This window comes from Chelonia mydas, chromosome 19, assembly GCF_015237465.2.
Source record: "Chelonia mydas isolate rCheMyd1 chromosome 19, rCheMyd1.pri.v2, whole genome shotgun sequence".
Taxonomy (NCBI): domain Eukaryota; kingdom Metazoa; phylum Chordata; order Testudines; family Cheloniidae; genus Chelonia; species Chelonia mydas.
The window spans coordinates 18470532-18487265 of NC_051259.2; the positions used below are offsets into that span (position 1 = coordinate 18470532).

Sequence of the window (16734 nt, forward strand, 5' to 3'; positions counted from 1 at the left end):
CCCTCCCTGCCCCATTGGTCCCCTTCCCCAAACTCCCACCCCGGCCCCACCTCCTCTCCTGAGCGCGCCGCGTTCCCCCCTCTTCTCCCTCCTTCGCAAAGCTGTTTCACGCACAAGCACGGGCAGGGAGCAGGGAGGAGCAGGACCCAGCAGCGCACTCAGGGGAGGAGGTGGAGTGGAGGTGAGCTGTGGTGGGGGGGCCGGGAGCTGCGGGGGGCGGGGGGGGCAATTACTTCAGGGCCTAGGGGCAGCAAAATCATTAATCCACCACTGCCCACAAGCACATCCATCACAAACTAAAAAGCTTTATTGGAATATCAAAAGTTTCATTAACAGGATCATCCTGTAATACAAATATAGACGTAAGAAGTGCAGAAAGTAGACAACTATTCTTAAGCACTGTACCTTGGCAGGCTGTCTAAGAATATCCCACCTTTATCAACTAAACAGGCTGAAGGCTGGCCAAGCTGAGAAGCCATTTCAGAACAATCTGCCAGTGACAAGGCTGCGCAGACCCACTCTCTCCCCTTCTTACCAGTGGTGCTGTATGAGACGGATACTAGATGAACAAAGGCTCTGAAGCTTCCAGTTCTTCACACGGAGGTCATTTCTCCCCCAAACACCTGGTTAAGCTTTAGTCACTCTGTCTCATTATATTATTTGAGTCTGGTTAGGGGAATACTGTACATTTACTTTGCTGCTCTTGGTTTGAGAATTCTGGATGCTCACAGAGTAACTGCAGCTTTCAAGGGATGTCAGTAGCAGAGATCACCTTCTGCAGAGAAAAGCTTGGTAGAGCTACTTTAAGATATGTACACATAGTACTGTAATTACAGCATAGATTGGTGCTTGCATGGAACCAAACCCAGCAAGATAGGGCAACTCTCAGAAGCACCTTTATTCGGCATCTGTAGATTTATAGTGATCGTCATCCACAGTGGAATAGATGTGTCCCTCACTGCTAAGAAATTCAACCGCTTGCCTGAGGAAGAAAAAACAACCATTTCATTATCGACAGCTTCTTTTTGGGGTGCATGTCCTCAGATCATTGCCACTGCTCTCCTCCAGCATCCCACGCAAATGCCTCAGCAGCCCTTCCTCCACAGCAAGGCCAGTTGCTCCGTGTGTCAAAGGGAAACAAAGTTGTTCAGGATGAGCACACACCTTCCCAAGGGCAAGCCTACGTGGCCCACCCAGTAGCTTCCAGCCCCTGCCATCTATGGGAGGAAAACACCACTTAACACTGTTCAGCTAGAGGAAGTAGCTATGGCTACCTGTTGCAATCTGAGATGGGATATGGAAAATGGCAAGATCTAAGATGACATGCTGAGCCCCACCACTTTCCCAACACTCAGGGAGGCTGGGTCAGGGGAGGAGAGGGTAACAGACATACTGTTACCCTCCAGTCCACCTCACTGAATTCTGCCTGATATCCAGGATATGCAAGATGGGGTTCAAATTCAGATACGTAACAGAAACAGACATACTGTCCATACTACTTTCAGTCACAAGGAACTTACACAGATGTAAAAACAGTATTACAAGGTGATACAGCTCATCGGCGTCCCACTCAACCCCAACTATTCAGCTCATCTTGCTGAAGTTTTAAGAAATGTTTAGATCTGGGCTGACACCAAGCATGAGAAACTGGTCAGTGTGAAAGGAAAGTGTGGGAAGATAATGGATCTTGCTCTATGTTAACGTGGAGGGAGGGAAGGGCCGGGGGTGCAATATTGCTGTGGCAGAGGAGCCAGGGAGTGCATAGTAAGTAAACATTTCAGGATATCAAACTGTTTAAAGACAGTGCTGTTCTGTCTGGGATAGACTCATCCCTTTCCGAGAATCTTCCTAGATAAATTGAGTTTTTAGCAAGATCTCTGGAATTCACCTTTAAGCCTATTAAGTCCTCAGATGAAGTCATTCTGTGACAGCTACCTGCTAAAAGGACACCTCTATTTTAGAGAAGTCTTTTCAAATTAACCTCTATTGTAAATAATGGATGAGAGTGAGTATCCCACCAACACCTTGGTGATAGCAATGCAGCATTAATTCTACACAGATATGCTGAGGAAAAAGATTCTTGACCTGAAAGAATTAATGGGATGTTTGCCCCAACACTCACTACTGTTCCATCCATCAAGTTAAGTGAGGCTATATGTGGAGTCCCAGCACCAGTCATGCTACAGTGAGCCAGTGCATTTCTTTATCGCACTCTCTGTTTGTCAGGTACTACTAAGTAGGTTCAGGGAAGACAGCTTTGGTTTCCAGAACATCCTTTGTCTCTATATACTTACTTGATTGTTATTATATTGATGTTATGTAGTTGGGATTTCAGCTCCTTCAGGCTCAAGCCTTCTGGATCAGAGCAGCTTTTAATCAAATTTAACACCTGACAAAGTAAGAAGTTATAGACATGGTTAGCAGTACACTCAAGAGCACATCAGACTCTTCCATTTCATGTTCCCACAGACTTAGGTAAAAAACTCCAGACAGCATTGCCTCCACTCCATGCATGTTGCTATTACTGAGCACAAATTTATTGCCTCCATTTGCAGAATGCTTGCAACTTTTCCTATTACTGGAGAGTCTGAAGAGACATTCCTTCCACAGGGATAGTTGAATTCCATTTCTAGTTGCAGCTCATGAGTCTGCCATAAGTTTAGCACGACTTACTACCTTCAGGCTATGGCTGAACTCCCACCAGTCAATGGAAGGGTTACAAAAAAGATGAAGGATAGAATATGACCTTTATATAATAACTAATCTTTGATTTTGTCCTATATCACATTGCATTCATCATCACTCAGCGACTGCTGTATTACTGTAATGGCAAATTACTGTTCACACATACCTGACTCTGATGTGCTGTAAGTCCATTCACTGGCACACTACTACCACATCCATAGCTTGCCATATCACCCATTCCAAAGGAGCCCAGAGACTGAGGCATTTTTGATGTTGTCTAAAATTACAGAATAAAACAGCTGTGGTCACAAGCTACCTCAAGGCCACAGTAATAAGACAGAGTGATCCCAAATAGAGACTAGTGGAGGTTGGCTGTACCACAGTGGCAAAAATCTCTCTGGGAAAGCCAGGGTGACTGCATCATGATCACAGCAACCCCCTACTTCCTGAAGTTATCTATGCTGCCACATTAAACCCCACTTCCTCCAAGAACCTCTTATGGAGGCAGCCTGGAACATTGTTCTGTATAAGGGCTGGAGCAGAGAAGAGATACAAGGACATACCATGATGCTTTTTCTGAGGACCATATGTGCGTTGACGATTTCCAATAAGTGTGTGGTGAACTCATTCATATCTTCAAGAGGCATGATCTTAAATGCTACCAGGCTCTTCTTATTCTTTTGGAGAGGAAAAAAAGCAATTGGGGAGATTACAACACTAGGAACATGTTTAATGTATCTGCAAAAACACATTGCAACCACAGCCCTAAAGAGCAGAGGGACAGTGATGGGAACGGTGTTTGTTTCCATAAAATCAGTGACAAAATTATGGAAGTTAGCCCTAATCTGAAACTTCCCCAGGAACAGATTCACATTATATGAATGTGACAGACCTTCATGGGAGTAATTTATCTCAAAGATATATCACCACCCCACCCCAATAGCACTGTACAGACAAGGTGGCAGTGGCTGTCCACAGCAGAGAAAGAATCCTGGAAAGTCCAGTATACCAGTGCCCATTTAAAAGCAGCGTTAATACTATATAGAGAAATAGAACTCATCCCCTTTTTAAAGTTGTATTAACAGAGGGGCAAAATAGTGCCTTTTCTTTTAAGTCAGAAGTTTGAGGAGAAAAAAACCGCAGAGGCTTGCTTTCAAGCAAACTAGTATCTGTACTGTGTTTTACATGTACAGTGCCATATAAGTGCTTATTATGTTACTGAAATGACGACTGCTCAGCTCCTTTCTTCGGCTGCAGTCTTGCTGAGGCAGGAACCACACATTTGTGTGGTGCCTAGCACAATGGGTTCCCCAGTAACCTGACTGGAGCCTCTGGAAACTACTACCATACAAACAAAGGCATCATATGAGCGACGTTATGAGAGGTCAAAGTGATGCTGAGAGATTAGATATTGGCGCCAATTACTTTAGTCAGTAGCAAACAACTTGTTGAGCCATGCAGCATGACTTGAAGGTTCTCCTCTCTCTCTTGCATTTGAGAAGGGGACAGTTTGAGGGGAGAGATTTTCCCCTTACGTTTACTATTGCAGATACAGTGGCAAGGGTGGGTGTAACTAGTTACTAATCTATGATAAAAATGAATCGCGTGCATGTCATGTTGGATGGCAATATGTTTGTTGATATGAATTGTTATCAGGGTGTCTGGAATGGACACCTATTAATGCAACATTTGTAAGAAGGCAGAATAGTTAGTAACCAAGCTGGGGACAGATTCCTGAAGGCAGGCATTGGCTGTGCTGGTAGGTGACAAGGTTTGTCTAAAATTAAATGTTGCCTCTGAACTGTGTTTCACCAGGGACTTGATCAAGCCCCACTGAAGCCAATGGAGCTGCTATAGACTTGGGTGGAACACAATCAGGCTCCCAGACAGGATGCAATAGAATCCCTAAGCAGGCTCTGTTAGAAGCAGCAGATAGGGAGCACCCAGCCTTCAGCAATCACTTCAGCCTCGCTATTTAGAAGTAGTCATACAGGTAAAGAACAGGATTCTACCTGGAATGATCGAAGATGACCAGCCACTTTCACGTATGTTCCTGGGGGCACCACAACATTCTCACTCCCTGCCTCCTTACAAAGGGGGGGGGAGAAAAGGAGAAAAGATTTTCTTGGTCCTTGCAGTTCCTTTCTCAGTTATTAGCAATATTAAGTTACATAAAGAGAGACACCCATCTTTTTTAAAAAAAGCTACACATTCCTGTTTGGAAGTTTTCTTACCTACTCATAGAATATCGAGGATGGAAGGGACCTCAGGAGGCCATCTAGTCCACCCCCTGCTCAAAGCAGGACCAATCCTCAACTAAATCAACTACTGTTGTTACAAGTAACCCTAATGATCACTGTAGCTGAAACAGTAGGAGAAAACATGTCTCTATTTGTTTACATTGTGCATTTCACATCACTTTGTTTAGTCAGTTACACTATGTCCTTCATACAGTCAGTTTGCCCCATTTCGATGGTCTTTCATACAGCAACAGGAGAGAAAAAACGTTTTGTACAAGAAGATTCAATTGTACAGCCATATACATTGACTGCGGGTCTTGGGGAAGACATAAAACCGCCTTTCATTCTGCTGATTGCACTTCAAGTTTACAGCATCTAATTGTCTCAAACTTGCTCATCTTAGCTAGGTATTGCCTGTAGTTATATGTTGTAACGTCTCTTTTAAGTGTCAGTCAATGCCAGCCTACATTACTATATTGGTATGGGAGAGTCTAAGGAAACTAGAGACATGTCTTAGTTTAAGATAAAGTGGTTTCAGGATAGAGAGGGATTCCATCTCTTCAAATGATAAGCTTAGTACAGTGACTCTCAACCTTTCCAGACTATTGTACCCCTTTCAGGAGTCTGATTTGTCTCGCATACCCCAAGTTTCACTTGACTTAAAAACTACTTGCTTACAAAATCAGACATAAAAATATAAGTGTCACAGCACACTATTACCAAAAAATTGCTTCCTTTATCATTTTTACCATATAATTATAATTCAATTGGAATAAAAATATTGTACTTACATTTCAGCCCTCTCATGAAAAGCCAAAGAGACAACACCCTCCCAGTTATACCCAATCAGGCAAAGTGTGGATTCAAATTTGTATCTCCCACATCCCGGATAAGTGTCCTAACTATTGGGTATTGTATCTCCCACATCCCGGATAAGTGTCCTAACTATTGGGTATTCTGGGACAGATGGACATCCCCCGCCCCGGCCCCAAGCCTGGAACATTCAGTGTATAGCATACAGAGCAGTATACACAAATCATTATCTGTATGAAATTTTAGTTTGTACTGACTTCACTAGTGTTTTTTATGTAGCCTGTTGTAAAACTAGGCAAATATTTAGATGAGCTGGTATACCGCCTGGTACTGCTAAGTATACCCCTGGTTGAGAACAAACTGGCTTAGTGTATGTGAGAATAAGACAAGCAACTCATCAGTGTACATGTTTTAGGCTTGCCTAAGCACAGCCATGTATGACACCAGTAGGTAATCAAACTAAGTCTCCAGAGCCACCAGGAGTGTTTTTATTTTTTAAAAAAGGGAAGGGGAAGAGGAAGATGTGCTCATGTTCTGCAGTTTGGTTAAGGAACAACAGTCTTTAAGAACCTTGCCCCATCATCAACATCCTGAAGGATATATACTACAATGTTGGGAGTGCAACAGAATAATTCCCCAGGAACACTAAATATCCCTGCGAGAGGGATGCTCTTTTAGGTTTACATAGGTCAGATAAAGCACTGATAACAAGTCTCTTTTGATACAGCCAAATTATCCACTGGGGGATCTCTTCTGTTCTCAGAACACAAAAACTCCCATGCAATAAGTACATGTAGAATAGGTAAAGGAGAATTTTCCAGTGCTCAATAATAGACCTATTCAAAGGAAGTATTACTAAGAAGTACCTCAACATATCTGGGATCAGATCAGGCATTCGTGACTAGATTCACAAAGGAATTGCCCAGGCATTGCAATGATGGACTCCTAGATCCCTGCTACTTAGTGGTACTCTCAGCCCCGAGTTAGACACCCAGGCTTCCCACATCTTATATGGAGAGTTACACACCTAAGACAGGGATTCTCAGAAGCCAGTAAGCTGAGCAGGGAGATGTCTAAGCCAGCCAAGAGTGAAATACAAAGGAAAGAGGCAGGGCTTATGGCCCAGAGGGAAGCACCTGTCTCCGCTCAGGATCCTCAGCCATGAGCCCTCTCCTGGAGTTAGGCCCCCAAGTCAGATAAGCCCTTTCACGAAAAGCCAGAGATATAACTGGGAGGGTGTTGTAACCAATAGTGGGCAAGTCAGGGTCAATTTCCTGCTTCACATCAGGCAAAGTGGGGATTCAAACTTGTATCTCCCACATCCTAACCTAACTACTGGGTATTCTGGGACAGACAGACACACACACCTGAGCCTGGAACATTCTTCACTTGCTTCCTTCCCCACCCCCAGTCTTTTGTGAGGGTTAGACATACTCTGAGCACACCTGCCAGACTGGGCTCGTCTGGCAAGATAGGTGGGGGAAAGCCTAATTTGAGAATTGCTCTGCGGTTTTGGCTTGAACGAGGGCTCCAAGCTGCTCATTAGCCATGGGGTAGTGTCAGGACTGGGTGGCTTTGCACATGCTCACCAGTGGAAACATAAGCACCTACAGGGTTAGGCAGCAGCTGGACAATAGTTTTAAGAATGTCAGTGGCACCTAAATGGTGGACATGAGTTCCTAAGTACCTATGTGAATCTGGGCCTTTGTGTCTTTTCAGTTTAAAAAAAGCAGTCAGTGAGATATTTAATTGAGTTTAAACTTGTGACATCAGTCTCTAGTCCTGCTGATCAGCTATACTATGGTCTTAGTTTACATTTACAAGGTAAATACTATTTCCTCCATCATTCCTGGAAAGAAAGTATCAGAATTCACACTTATTGTCTCAACGCTAAACCTCAGCTGGTGCTTACATCAGTATCAACCCACTGTCTGACATCCATTGGGGCTGCAGTCATATCATCTATTTTGTAGAGGATGTTGGTTGGTGCTTTCTCTGCCTGTCTGATTATCCCCATGATAACAACCTGCATTGAAAAAGAAACTGAGATCAGTTTTCTTGGGAAAAACTTAGGACCAAAGAAGTTTAAGATTTAACACTTACACACCACCACCTTCTCTCCCACCCATTTGCACAACAAATACCTACTCAGCAGCATTTTTCACTTACCTGCGAAATCTCTACTTCTCGGATCTTGAATGTCTCATCAATCTGCTCAGCAGCAAGTAACTGAGACACTGTACATGGCACAATATTCTGGGATCGGGATCTCTGCAAAAGAGAATTTAAAGAAGACTGAAAATTTCACCTTTTGATCTTTGAAAAGAAAAAACAAAACTAGAAATTTTATTTTTCCACAAATTGTAAATACTGAAATACACTTTTTAAAGTCTTAAGCTAGGTACTAAAAGCACTTTTACCCAAAGAGTAAGACTGTCTCTCCATAACTTCTGTAAGTTTCTTATGAAGTCAGCATAAACCAGTAACACTGTTGTGGTTAATTCTCAGCAAAGCACTTTAGATCATAAGACTATAAGACTAGCCCCACTGGGTCAGACCAAAGGTCCTGCTAGAATCATAGCGTTAGAAGGGACCACAAAGGTCATCTAGTGAGTCTAACTCCCTGCAGGATTTGTTGTCTAAACCATCCAAGGCAGATGGCTCCAGCCTCCTTTTGAAAACCTCCAGTGAAGGAGCTTCTACAACCTCCCTAGGCAGTCTGTTCCCTTGTCCTACTGTTCTTACAGTTCAGAAATTTTTCCTGAGATTTAATCTAAATCTGCTATGCTGTAGATTGAACCCATTGCCTCTTGTCCTGCCCTCTGTGGCAAGAGAGAACAACTGTTCTTCATCGTTTTTATGGCAGTCTTTCAAGAATTTGAAGACTGCTATCATGTTCCCCCTCAATTTACTCTTTCCCTAACTAAACATACCCACTTTCTTCAGCCTTTTCTTATACGGCTTGCACTCCACCCCTTTGATCATCTTTGCTGCTCGCCTCTGGATCCTTTCCAGTTTCTCTACATGCTTTCTATACATTGGTGACCAAAACTGGACACAGTACTCCAGCTGAGGCCTAACTAGCCCTGAGTAGAGCAGTACCATCACCTCCTGTGATCTGCATGCTATGCCTCAGTTAATGCAGCCTAAAATTGCATTTGCTTTTTTTGCAACAGCATTGCATTGCTGACTCATGTTGAGACTGAGATGTTCAAAGTGATTTACAAATATTGAGGCCATGTCAACATAATGATTTTTAACTGAGTCTGTGACCAGTTAGTGCCACAGGCAGCTCTAACCATGGTTTGAGTTCACTCACAAATTGATACTTTTAGGAATCACAACAGTTAAGTATGTGCTGCCCTTCCTAGTGGCCTAGGCTGGCACACGGTCGTCTTCCTCAACCAAGTGATAACACTGGGTTTGTTTTTTACTACATAGAAGGGACAGCCTAACTAAGTTTGTGTAACAGGCTGTCCTCTTCCTTCCTTACAGCTTTTCCTATGCACTCTTGGTATTGGTCCAGGTGCATGTCCTTCATGCTCCATTATCCTCTGCTGAGAACATATGGGATAGCGCTCCTGGTTTTCCCTGATACAAACACAGTAGGCAACATGGTAGGTGTTAAGACAAAGGAGTATTTTATACATTCTTTTGTTGGGGGGGGGGGGGTAAAAATGCAGAGTGGACACAGCTCAGCCAGGTTTAGTGTAACCAGGTCAGTAGTCATAAAATGATGGTTGCAGCTATAGCACAGCTGTGAAGTTTAATTAAGCCACAATATCCTGTGAGTGGGGTAAATAGCTATTCTGCATGGGGAAATCAAAGTAGAGTATAAATTACTTGCCCAAACTCACAAAACAAATCAGTGGTAGCTCCTAGGCGGCTGTACTCCTCCCATCACTGCTTCCCAATTAAATGTTATATTGGGAAGTTTGTTCCTAACGCTGCACAATTTGTGCTAGGGAAGGTGTAGAAAACCCTTCTCATTCTCATGACAGGAATGTAGAGACTAAAACTCCCAAGGGGACCTCCCCAGTATGACCAGGCACCTGTGGGCTAAATCCAACTCTCCCATTCTCTCAAACCCTTATCTGGATTAGGAAGCACCACATACCTGTTTCTTTTCTCCCTGGGTGGCTGCAGGAGATCCAAACCCCCCTGGGGACTGTGTGTATCCCCCACTAATTGCAGACCCTCCATAGCCACTCTCAAAGCCACCTGGGGGAGAGGGGAAAGAATCAGGGTTAATAACACAGTGCTGCCAACCCCAAATGCTCAAAAGCCATAAATTACACCCAAAAAAGTCATGCAATTGGCTTAAAATTAGACAAAATATAGTAAGTTTGCGGGGGGTTTATTTACATTATAATTTTTGAGCTTTTGGGGTCATAATTTCAGGTTTTTTCCAGCAACCATGTCAACTAGAGGGAAAGCTGAGATTCTCACATGTTCACATAACTCCAGATACCGAAGCTTTAAAAAAGATCCAAATGTTATTCAACTTGTGATAAAATAGTGAGTGCTAGCACTACCGATAAATAACATGAGGCTCCACATTGGAGCTGAGGTGGTTCCATCAGGACAGACAGGAGGATAACACTCCCCCCACCCCCAAGCCTTGCTCCCCAGCCTCCTGTATTTTTAACCTGCACCCAAGTCCAAACCCCATCAAAGCTCAGAGAAGGGACCAGAACGCTGAGCTCATGGGGATGCCGGGCAGCAGGCCATGGAGAGGAGCAGCAGCCTGGGCTAAGCCATCTACAGGAACCTCACAAGGGAGAGACACATGCCTGCCAGCCCCACAACCAGGAGAGAGAGGAACCCACTACCTGCGCCACATCACCCCTCCTGCAGCCCACCACCCAACCTCATCACCCCCTGCCAGCTCCTCCCCCGCTTCATCACCCCATTCCCTCCCCATCTCACCTGCCAGCTCCTCGCACGCTTCATCGCCCCGCCCCTCCCCCACGACACCACCTCACCACCCTGATACCCCCCACCTCATCGCCCCAGCCCCTCCCCCACGACACCACCTCACCGCGCTGATACCCCCACCGCCTCATCACCCCAGCCCCCGCCCCTCCCCCACACCACCTCACCACCCTGACACCCCCCGCCTCATCACCCCGCCCCTCCCCCACGACATCACCTCACCACCCTGATACCCCCATCGCCCCCGCCCCTCCCACACGACACCACCTCACCTCGCTGATACCCCCCACCTCATCACCCCAGCCCCTACCCCTCCCCCATGACACCACCTCACCACGCTGATACCCCGCACCTCATCACCCCAGCCCCCACCCCTCCCCCATGACACCACTTCACCATCGATACCTCCCGCCTCATCACCCCAGCCCCCGCCCCTCCCCCACGACACCACCTCACCACGCTGATACCCCCCACCTCATTGCCCCCGCCCCTCCCCCACGACACCACCGATACCTCCCGCCTCATCACCCCAGCCCCCGCCCCTCCCCCACGACACCACCTCACCGCCCTGATACCCCCCCGCCTCATCACCCCAGCCCCTCCCCCACGACACCACCTCACCGCCCTGATACCCCCCACCACCTCATCGCCCCATTCCCGCCCCTCCCCCGACACCACCTCACCGCGCTGATACCCCCATCGCCCCCGCCCCTCCCCCACGACACGACCGATACCTCCCGCCTCATCACCCCCGCCCCCACCCCTCCCCCACACCACCTCACCGCCCTGATACCCCCACCACCTCACCACCCCCTCCCCCGCCTCACCGTGGCTGCTCCACATGGCGGGTGCCGCGGACTCCCCGCCAGACACGCTCGGCTCCTACCCCAAACCGCGGCTCTGCGCGCCACAAGCAGCCACCCAGGCCGCGAGCCCGACACGCAGCGCGCGCAGCGCTCCAGCCAATCGGCTCCCACCGTGGCGGGGGTGGCGCAGGCGCAGTCCGCTCCTTCCGGTCGCTGCGGCCCCGGCGAGCGGCTGAGCCGCCGCCGCCATCTTTGCTGCGGGCGCTGCCCGCTCCGGCCCGCCAGACAAGCTCCGCCCCGCGCTCTGGCCACGTGCCGGGCGCGCCGCGGGGTCCCCGGCGGCCGAGACGTCGCCTTGCCCTGCCGTCGTTAGGCTTCGGGGTTAATGTCGTCTATCGTCCTGCCCGCCACACGGCTCCGGCGCGAAACCGGGCCGGGCGCCGAGTCCCCCGCCCACGCCCTGCGGACCAGAGAGCTTGGGCTACCCCCCCCGGGAGCCCCACCCCCCACCGCGTCCTGGGGGCGCCCCTCTGAGCACCCCTCCTATTCCCCGGGGCCCCCATCCCCCACTGTGTCCTGGGGATGCCCCTCTGAGCACCCCCCCATTCCCCGGGGGCCCCCACCCCCCGCCACGTCCTGGGGGCGCCCCTCTGAGCACCCCCCCATTCCCCGGGGGCCCCCACCCCCCGCCGTGTCCTGGGGGCGCCCCTCTGAGCACCCCCCCATTCCCCGGGGGCCCCCACCCCCCGCCGTGTCCTGGGGGCGCCCCTCTGAGCACCCCCCATTCCCCGGGGGCTCCCACCCCCGCCGCATCCTGGGGGCGACCCCTTGAGCACCCTCCCCATTCCCCGGGGGGCCCCCACCCCCGCCGTGTCCTGGGAGCGCCCCTCTGAGCACCCTCCCCATTCCCCTGGAGCCCCCACTCCCCCGCCGCGTCCTGGGGGCGCCCCTCTGAGCACCCCCCCATTCCCCGGGGGCCCCCACCCCCCGCCGTGTCCTGGGGGCGCCCCTCTGAGCACCCTCCCCATTCCCCTGGAGCCCCCACCCCCCGCCGCATCCTGGGGGCGCCCCTCTGAGCACCCCCCTATTCCCCGGGGGTCCCCACCCCCCGCCGCGTCCTGCGGGCGCCCCTCTGAGCACCCCCCTATTCCCCGGGTGTCCCCACCCCCCGCCGCATCCTGGGGGTGCCCCTTGAGCACCCCCCTATTCCCCGGGGGCCCCCATCCCCCCGCTGTGTCCTGGGGATCCCCCTCTGAGCACCCCCCATTCCCTGGGAGCCCCCACCCTGTCATGGGGGCGCCCCTCTGAGCACCCCCGATTCCCCGGGGGCCCCACCCCCCGCCGCGTCCTGGGGCACCCCTCTGAGCACCCCTCCATTCCCTGGGGGCCCACCCCCAGCCGCGTCCTGGGGGCGCCCCTCTGAGCACCCCCCATTCCCCAGGAGCCCCCACTTCCCCGCTGCGTCCTGGGGGCGTCCGTCTGAGCACCTCCCATTCCCCGGGAGCCAACACCCCTCGCCGCGTCCTGGGGGTGTCCCTCTGAGCGCACCCCATTCCCCGGGAGCCCCCACCCCCTGCCGCCTCCTGGGGGTGCCCCTCTGAGCACCCTCCATTCCTGGGAGCCAACACCCACTTGCTACATCCCCTGGGAGCACCCACTTTTCCCTGGGAAGCAGCACCCATGCACTGCATCCTGGGGGCTCACCTGAGAGCACTGCCCTGCCGAACTGTTGAGTTTGGATCCACAGCTCAGCAATATGGGGGCAGTTACTCTGCTCCTTGGGGCTTCCCTCCATGCCATCCCCTTGTGAATTTGGAGGGCCTCCGGCCCAACAATTCCTTCTGGGATCCAGCCCCAGAAGCCGTTTGGATCAGGGTACAGAGGAAGGGGACATCCCCCAGATCCCACCATGGTGCCCAGTCAGTTCCTGCCGGTCCCCCACTCCTAGTGGGCTGGTGGGGGCTATTCTGGCAATGAGCGGGTGCTGGAGCTGTATGGAGAGTTCAATGTAGCTATTTGGGAGCAGGGTTCAGGGCAGGGGGCGCGTAGCCTGGCTGTGTAACTGGTAACGGGCCTTCTCTCTACAGTGTTCTCAGGAGATGGGGGATGGTGCTCGGGCAGCAGGTGGACTGACCCTCCAGTGCGGCTGTCGAGGCTGATTCCCCACTCTGGCACTTCGAGTGCAGAGGGGGGGGGGCCGCAAGGACTCTAAAAATTAATACTGGCCACTCCAGGCTTGTACTAAACCCCCAAGGTCACAGCTTTTCTCTGACCTTGGATTGGTAGATGCTGCCGCCACCCAAGTGCAGAAACCCCCTTTTGAGAACCCAGAAAGGCGCACTTGGGAATTCCTCCCCGTGGGGTACCCTCAAGCCCTTTCACACACCCCCCACCGGGGAAGAGCTGAGAAAGAAATCAGCTGTTGCCACGAGCTAATTAAACAACATGCACAAACCTCTTAAGACACAAAAATCCAATTGTGTTCTTCAAAAAGGTAAATTTTATTAATTAAAAAAAGAGAAAAAATACATCTGGGAACTCGCTCTTGCTGGATTTTAAAAGAGCAACTACAAGGATTAAGCACCAAGAATAACTTTCTTGAGGCCCAGCTTAAAGGTTACAAGCAAAACAAAAATACCTGGGGTTAGCACAGAGGAATCCACAAGCCAAAACAAAATAAAAGGAATAAACATAATCGTGTCTTCCTAGACATTTCCTGATCTACTCACACATCTGGGGTTTTAAATGAGTAGTTTCTAGGCATGATACTGATGATTTTTCATACCTGACCAAAGTTTCTTACAGCATAGCTGCCCTGTCTGCCTCTCCCCAGGAGAACAACCCCAGACAGACAAAAGGGGAGTCTTGTTTCAATTTTAAAAAGTTCTGGCCTTCCCATTGGCTCTTTTGGCCAGGTGCCCACTCCCTTCCTTTTTTCTATGCATCGCAGTGAGACTTTTTAACCCTTTACAGGTAGAGCAATGAGAGAACAGCTACAAAGAGGGACTTTCAGAGTAGCAGCCGAGTTAGTCTGTATCTGCAGACATATTGAATCTATTTCCCTATGCTCAGTATCCTCACACCTTCTTGTCAACTGTCTAAATGGGCCATCCTGATTATCACTACGCAAGTTTTTTTCTCCTGCTGATAATAGCTCATCTTAATTAATTAGTCTCTTACAGTTTGTATGGCAACTTCCACCTTCTCTGTATGTGCGTGTGTGTGTGTATATATATAATCTTACTATATGTTCCATTCTATGTATCCAATGAAGTGGATTTTAGCCCACGAAAGCTTATGTCTAATAAATGTGTTAGTCGCTAAGGTGCCACAAGTACTCCTGTTCTTTTTAAGAGGGACTTTATAGCTATTGGCTGGCTGGGTGTCCCTAAAAGTGAACCCCCCCGCCATTTATCAGAACAGTCTATGAGGTGGTGGGTTTGGTAGGGCTGCTGGCTGATTTATTTCTCTCCACTTGGAATAATACAGCTCATATGTATGGGGAAAAATATTTCAGGCAAAGGATGGGAGAAAACTGGGAAGCAGGACTAGTTGCGAGAGCCCTGGACTAGGAGTGCACGGTGAACTAGGCAGGACTTGGCAATGGGATGTGGTAGCTCCTGTGATTTTGGGTGTCACCTGTACAGAAGGGTCATGTAATGGAGCAAGGAGGTGATATGTCGTTTCTGTGAAGGACTGGAGCAACAACATCCTGAACTCTGCATGCCGTTCCAGGCACCTGCCCCCAGAAAGGTTCCAAGAAAGTAGAACAAATTCTGAGAAAAGCAACAAAAGTGATGAGGTGGGAAGGGAGTGGTGTGTGAGGGAAGAGAAGAGCTAAGTGTCCTGAGCCTGGCTACCAGGTGAGCAAACAGGCCACCTGAAATCTGCACTGCAGGTAGGTCTTTGAGATAGCTAAATATTCAGACCCCAAGAGGGGAATTCACCCCTGCACTGTGCCTCCTTTTTGCTGACTTAAGCAGCCGAAAGAGGCCAGAAGGCCTCCCTGGAGAATGCCACCTGTAGAATCATAGAATATCAGGGTTGGAAGGGACCTCAGGAGGTCATCTAGTCCAACCCCCTGCTCAAAGCAGGACCAATCCCCGACTAAATCATCCCAGCCAGGGCTTTGTCAAGCCTGACCTTAAAAACTTCTAGGGAAGGAGATTCCACCACCTCCCTAGGTAACCCATTCCAGTGCTTCACCACCCTCCTGGTGAAAAAGTTTTTCCTAATATCCAACCTAAATCTCCCCCACTGCAACTTGAGACCATTACTCCTTGTTCTGTCATCTGCTACCACTGAGAACAGTCTAGAGCCATCCTCTTTGGAACCCCCTTTCACGTAGTTGAAATCAGCTATCAAATCCCCCCTCATTCTTCTCTTCTGAAGACTGAACATCCCCAGTTCCCTCAGCCTCTCCTCATAAGTCATGTGTTCCAGTCCCCTAATCATTTTTGTTGCCCTCTGCTGGACTCTTTCCAATTTTTCCACATCCTTCTTGTAGTGTGGGGCCCAAAACTGGACACAGTACTCCAGATGAGGCCTCACCAATGTCGAATAGAGGGGAACGATCATGTCCCTCGATCTGCTGGCAATGCCCCTACTTATACATCCCAAAATGCCATTGGCCTTCTTGGCAACAAGGGCACACTGTTGACTCATATCCAGCTTCTCGTCCACTGTCACCCCTAGGTCCTTTTCCGCAGAACTGCTGCCTAGCCATTTGGTCCCTAGTCTGTAGCGATGCATTGGATTCTTCCGTCCTAAGTGCAGGACTCTGCACTTGTCCTTGTTGAACCTCATCAGATTTCTTTTGGCCCAATCCTCCAATTTGTCTAGGGCCCTCTGTATCCTATCCCTACCCTCCAGCATATCTACCACTCCTCCCAGTTTAGTATCATCTGCAAACTTGTTGAGGGTGCAATCCACACCATCCTCCAGATCATTAATGAAGATATTGAACAAAACCGGCCCCAGGACTGACCCTTGGGGCACTCTACTTGATACCAGCTGCCAACTAGACATGGAGCCATTGATCACTACCGTTGAGCCCGACAATCTAGTCAACTTTCTATCCACCTTATAGTCCATTCATCCAGCCCATACTTCTTTAACTTGCTGGCAAGAACACTGTGGGAGAATACTGTAGTTCACCCTTGCCTGTGCCAGGGATTGAATTGGCCCCCTGTAAGCTGCTGAGTGGGGCAATGCAAGCCACCACTCCTCTGTCCCTGCGTGGGTGCTAGGGGCTG

At 49.5% G+C, this 16734-nt stretch overlaps 1 protein-coding gene across 2 annotated transcripts; it reads right to left on the reverse strand.

Annotated features, from left to right (window-relative positions):
- Positions 1-285: 285 nt before the first annotated feature.
- On the reverse strand, positions 286-11821 carry RPA2 (replication protein A2). Of its 2 annotated transcripts, XM_037881894.2 has the most exons (9): positions 11501-11821; positions 9856-9959; positions 7908-8009; positions 7651-7764; positions 4698-4772; positions 3249-3362; positions 2852-2962; positions 2295-2389; positions 286-982 (listed from the first exon to the last, which is right to left on the reverse strand). In XM_037881894.2, exons 1-9 carry the CDS (start codon positions 11514-11516, stop codon positions 898-900), a joined length of 816 nt encoding a protein of 271 aa, XP_037737822.1. In that variant the 5' UTR covers positions 11517-11821; the 3' UTR covers positions 286-897. The 2 variants fall into 2 exon arrangements, with proteins under 2 accessions (XP_037737822.1, XP_037737823.1); XM_037881895.2 differs by lacking the exon at positions 4698-4772 and having other exon boundaries at positions 11501-11659.
- Between the last annotated feature and the right edge of the window lie 4913 nt (positions 11822-16734).